The sequence below is a fragment of the Megalops cyprinoides genome, chromosome 2, assembly GCF_013368585.1.
Source record: "Megalops cyprinoides isolate fMegCyp1 chromosome 2, fMegCyp1.pri, whole genome shotgun sequence".
Taxonomy (NCBI): Eukaryota; Metazoa; Chordata; class Actinopteri; order Elopiformes; family Megalopidae; genus Megalops; species Megalops cyprinoides.
In genome coordinates, this window is record NC_050584.1 from 27,745,635 (window position 1) to 27,751,634 (window position 6,000).

Genomic DNA, 6,000 nt, shown 5'->3' on the forward strand with positions numbered 1-6,000 from the left:
TGTGCTCTGATTCATGATAAACGGTTAATTTTCCCAGCTGCTTAATTGAGAAATGGCTCAATCTTGCAACGCATTAAAAAGGCGGCCATTTTGATAAATCGGACGCTTGCTCCAAGATGTTGACGCACAAATGTAAGTATTAACAATGAATGCGTTCCCTCCTGAAACAAATGGAAGCTGTGCTCCCACCAATATATTAGAAATCATTCATTTCAGACCCTTCTGAAGAATAACTGGCACCAAATATTGTTTTTTTTTTTGGATCGGGAAACAAAAATAAATGATTTCCTCTGGCAGAGGCACCAAAGAGATGGCAAGAAGCAATCAATATTTCCTGAATACAGACAATGCAGGTAAGTGCCTATTCGAGACACTGATCTGAGCAGAATGTAAAAATTCTTTTTCATACTGGGAGACGTATTTTGAATCAGAAAGCTTTATATCTCAAGTCTTTGTTTAATCTGACTTATCACAGGAGTCTTCCAAGAAATGCATTTATGTTGTTGATGTGATGTACGGTGATAAGGTATTTTATGAGAATGCTAATAACCCGAGCGATATTGACCTGTGTTTTATTTTATTATTATTTTTTTTCGAGGGAGTCATCGTCTTTTAATCCCCGCGTGGGATGCGGCATATTGTTACCGCAAGCCGTGTCCCGAGCTCTGACGCGATGATAAATCCGCGCGTCATTTTGTTTCCGCCAGTTCCATACGGTGTCTTCCCGCTGCGTGTTGAAATTATAGTGAACAGATGGTCCCCTCGGGTGGAAAAATATCTTATCAAAACCACTAAACCTGCTTATTCACCTTGTTTGTGTTTCCCGACGGCATGCGCTTGCGCGGCCCCGTGCGCACGTGCGTGTGTGTGCCAGCTCCAGCTTAGCTCGAGCTGAAACCGCTAAGCAAGGTGTTAAGTAAGGCAGTGTCAAGTGGAGCCGTTATGTGTACAACGTGCTGAAATAGGGGACAATGGGCTGACCCAAGTCAAGGTGAATGATGTAAACTGACTGATCTCAGTGGAGTGGGCGTATTTCTGTGTCTGGCTCCAATCTGTACTTTACATTCTATGACGTCTGCAAACAGGACCTCAAATGCTTGTGGGAGGGTGTAGGGGTCTGATGTAAAACACCAGGCATTTTAGACAGACACAGTGCAATAAGGATAATCATCATTTTGTTTTGTTTTTCTCTTGTGTATTTTGTTCAGAAAAGAGTTCTGTCGGATGCTCTGTTCTACAATGGGATCGTACAGGGCTGTGGGAAGTGGAGCCTGATCAGAGGCAGAAGACAAGACAAGTGTGGTGCGCCTGGGACTCTCTCCATGTGAACACACACACACACACACACACACACACACACACACACACACACACATATGTACACACTCTAACACATGCATACTCTCATACACACATATACACACATGTTGTATGCATACTCATATTGTGCACACACACAACCACATTGTACATACACACACATGCTCATGCTAATGCATGTACAACCAGCCACACCCACACATGCAGAATTCACACACACATCCTCTGCCTCGGTACAGATGCAAACCAAATCTCTCCACTCAAAGCAGCTGAGCCTCCTCCTCTGCCAAGCCCTAATTTGCCGTTTCAAGTCCAAGTCCCTTTCTTGATCCCACTGCTAACACCAAACCCTGGTCTTCGCCAGGAGACTTTCGTCCTCATCTCTGCACTTTCTGTACCCAGCAGAATTTTAAAAACCTCCAGCTGTAGTCTTCACGTCATCATAAAAGCAACCCCACCCCCCTCCCCAGAAAAAGCTTCTGAAAGGACATGCAATTACTCTCAATCAGCCAGCCGGTCTGCAAGTACTGCTTCCTAAAGCGATGCCAGGGGGCCCCAAGTGAGAGGAGATGCAAAGCGTAATGCTGTAATGGACCCGTTCGGACTGACAGCTCCACACAGAGAGTAATACAAGCCAGGCCATGGGTCTGCAGCCTGGTTCACACGGACCCACACTGGCAGAGCAGTGGAGAAGGGCTGTAATGTGATGTAACACTGTAACATTCTTTATTCTGCTATTAGCTTCTTCTTGTCAGTCACAGCTGCTACAAGCATAGCAGTAATGAGTCATTAAAAACACCTCTGGGAAAAGGCAAGAGACCTCCTGTTACATGTAGCTAATGCATTGTGTCCAGTTTCTTCCATATGTTTTTCCTCTAATCCTAAACCATAGAAGCACTACTTTTTCTGAAACAATGTTTTGTGATGCTGCACAACAGAAATGTTACATACGTAATGCACATCAGTGGTATGAATGGAAGCGGCTAAGCCTAATTATCCAGTGTTTTTCTGTGCTTTGTCACTTCATTGTGGAAGTGAGAGAAGACAATCTTGAAGTAGATACTATACTTGAACCATTACAGTATTTCCAGAGGTGATGACAGTATATTTCTCCTGCACACTGAAGGAAAAAAAGGAGTTGATTTTAATTGCTTAATTATTACCTCCATTCACAGAGTGGTGTACAAAGTGACACTTGATATTGACATATAATTAGCTGTAATTATTCTCGTACCAAAACTGCTGCAGTACTGTACAAATAGCTGACAGGTTTAAATGAATATTGCCATGTTTTAAGTGGAAATTGCCTTATTTTTGGGTTAATAATTGTACGGGGTGTTTTGGGGAACATATTAAGCTTAAATGTGTACACACCACTCCTACTTGTAATTGCAGGTAGTTTAAAAGACCTAATGTGATCTCTGCCCATGCAGTTTTACTCTTTTTCTCTCTTTACTCTTTTTTTTCTCAGAGAAATCTGATGTTTTGGAGGAATTTTAGGGTGGCCAGAACCACAGGTCTTTTAAAGCTGCAGCGAACGACAAAACAAATGTATATTTAAGCTTTTCCCTTACCGGGGGGGGGGGGGGGGGGGGGTTACAGAGAACCTTTTGTCCCTCAGTTTTTAACTTTCTCTGAGGACTGAATGTTACATTTCCCCTCTCTGGTGAATGAGAACAACAAAATGAGCACTTCACTTCAGACTCTTTGCATCAAGTTCATTTTTTATTTCTTCTTTTTTTTTTTAATCTGAACGTTAGCCCTCAAAGCATTTTCATTTGGTTGTGCTCTCCCGGCTGTGTCATTTATGCTTTTTTGCAGGGATTTTCGTTATTTTGCAAAATTCCAATTGAAACTGACAGCGTTGCTCCTCTCTGCTGCCAGTAGCTGGCATGCAGAATGAAAAAGCCCTGTTCCATGTGGATTGCTTGTTTTTGCAAAGGTGAGGAACATACACATTTTTATAAAAATGAGGTTGAATATTAAAAGCAAGGGGGTGTGAGAACTGTCGTCTTATGGTCCATGGTGCAGTGCTTTCTTAATCTAGATGATGGTGATGGTGGTGATGGTGGTGATGATGATGATGATGATGATGATGATTATTATTATTATTATTTTTATTACTACTACTACTAGATTTTTATTAGTATTTTCTTTGCAGACACAACATGCAGTTTGACATCTCATACCTCCTATAACCAATTTATGGGGCTGGATTTGTACATGAAAATTTGAGGTAAAGTGTCATGCTCAGAACCGACTGCAGTTTCTTACCTGTGATTCATGCCAGTGGCTCTAAGGTCCAGGGTCCTGTGCTCTAGCCACAACCCACAACCCAAAGCGTGTTACAGTCTGTCAGTAAACACTATGGCTGTGGCAGGATTCACCTCAGGAATGTGGACACAGTTTGAATTTGTTATGATATACGAAACATGCACTTCTATTGAACTTGTAGAGAGAAACCAAATCAAAAGACAGTGGGTCATCCCTCAGGATGCAATTTAATTAAAATAGTGGAAATGGAATATTACACAGTATTTATTATTGTTGTGCGGTTGACCTTTGTATCAACGACCATTGCACCAGAAAGACCACTAACCACTAAAACTTGATATGATTAATCTCTATGGTTGTATTTTTCTTTCAGTTGATTTCTTTCTCCAAAGGATCGGTTTTCTGTTCTGCTGGGAGTTTGTCTTGAATCTTACTGCTGAGATCTGAAAACATGAAATAAGAGACAGGAACTTTCTTTTAACTTTTGCAGCTTTGAAATGTTGTAGTTTTTTGATATCAAGGACACTTGAGAACATTTTTGATGCATTTTAGATTTCTTAAGAAATGCATTGAATATGTAGACAGTGCTTTGGCAGTGGTAGCACTTGACTTTACGATACAGTATTATCATTTAGAAGATACTCTTATCCAGAGTGACTTGCATACATGTAGGTTGCAATTTTACCCATTTATACAGCTTCATATTTACTGAAGAGATTGTGTACTTGAGCAAGCACCTTGCCCAATGGTACAGCAGCAGTACCCCAATGTAGAATTAAAACAGCAACCTTTTGGTTACAAGCCCTGCTCCTTACCCCCTGCACCACACATGAATGGACAGAAGCTGGAGGGTGTCAGATCACCCTGTGTGTGTTTTGTTCTTTCTCTTTTTGCCAGTGGTTTTCAACCTCTACTGGTGCAGAGATCTCTTATGCACTGTGTATGATGGTCAGGTTTGTTTAAGCGAGACAGAGTCACTGTCCTAACTCTCCACGTCACCAGGCTACCGAGACATACCCCTCATCCTCATGCTGGTCCCAGAGTATTCATGGCATCCCCATGTCCTCTCCGGCAAGCCCTAGACACTGTGCCAATCCAAGGGCAATGATAGTAGCCAGCTCTGCATAGACCCAGTGGCCTAATGGATAAGGCATCAGCTTGGGGAGCTGAGGATTGTGGGTTTGAGTCCCATCCGGTTTGAGTTCTTATTGATTGATTGCATGCTTCTCTGCACTCAATTCCCCCACTGTAAACTATCAAGAAGAACAACACAGCTTGTGCAATGGGTGCATTTTTTTGGCCTTAGAATTGCCTCAGTAAATATCCAGCTGTATAAATGGATAACATGTAAAAATTGTAACCTATGTAAGTCGGCTCTGGATAAGAGCAACTGCTAACTGTCAAAAATGTCATGTAATTTAATGTAGATATGAGCTGGACTCGCTCTTTTTGCCTAGTATGCCTAGATTTTGTTTTGTTGAGTGAAAAGGTATGTCAGACCAGTGCGGTGAAATGGGGAAGTAGAGAAGTCTCAGAGGGCACGGCTTGCTCCAGCTCCGCCACCCAGAGCCACCCAGCTCCTCCCTCTGCACCTTCTCTCCATGTCACTGCTACATACTGGGAAGGACCATGCTGGGATAGATGCTGTTGCATGCTGGGAAATTGGTCTACACTGCGACATGTTGGGGAGAGGCACACCACATCATTAACTTATCTGAATGGCTTATCATATGCATTGATCCCACTGTGTCAGCCAGTTGAGATGCTATAGAGAATCTGCACAGCAGTAGTTCATGTAAATAATCCTTGTTGACAGGAGGCACAACACTCTTCCATGCTGGGAGATTGATCAACATTATAACATATTGGGAGGAGGTGTATCACTGTTGCATGCTGGGACAGCCCCTGCGGCATGCCGGAGGGATGACTGACACTGTGACATCTTACTCTCGACTCTCAACTCTCGACCTGCCAAAATCTCTTCTGTGGATTATTCCTCTCAATGTCAGATAATATTTCATATTTTGAAACATTGTGGAGGTCATGACAATCCCTCCCAATACCACCCCTCCTTCACCCCACCATAACCCTCTCCCACGACGAAGCACAGGGCAGCAGGGTAGCACAGTGTTAAGGAGCAGGACTCAAAGTTGCTGGTTTGATCCCCACTGGGGCACTGCTGCGGTACCCTACAGTAAGTATCCAGCTATAAAAATGGGTAATGTGAAAAAAATCGAGTAACCTATGAAAGTCGTTCTGGATAAGAACGTCTGCTAAATGCCAGTAATGTGATGTAACAATGCATGGGACCATCTGACCAATCAGGATCCAGTTTCTCCTCAACCAAAAAACATCAAACTTCACATTGATTTCTGATAGATGTGGGCTGTGCTTGTCAAGATGCAC

At 42.7% G+C, this 6,000-nt stretch overlaps 1 protein-coding gene across 1 annotated transcript in view; it reads left to right on the plus strand.

Annotated features, from left to right (window-relative positions):
• cnbd1 (cyclic nucleotide binding domain containing 1) overlaps window positions 1–1,328 on the plus strand; it is a 49,841-nt gene extending 48,513 nt beyond the window's left edge. Inside the window, exon 11 of the mRNA XM_036518450.1 lies at window positions 1,209–1,328. Coding sequence (XP_036374343.1) covers window positions 1,209–1,328 — 120 coding nt within the window. The remainder of the gene's footprint in view (window positions 1–1,208) is intronic.
• Window positions 1,329–6,000: the final 4,672 nt, after the last annotated feature.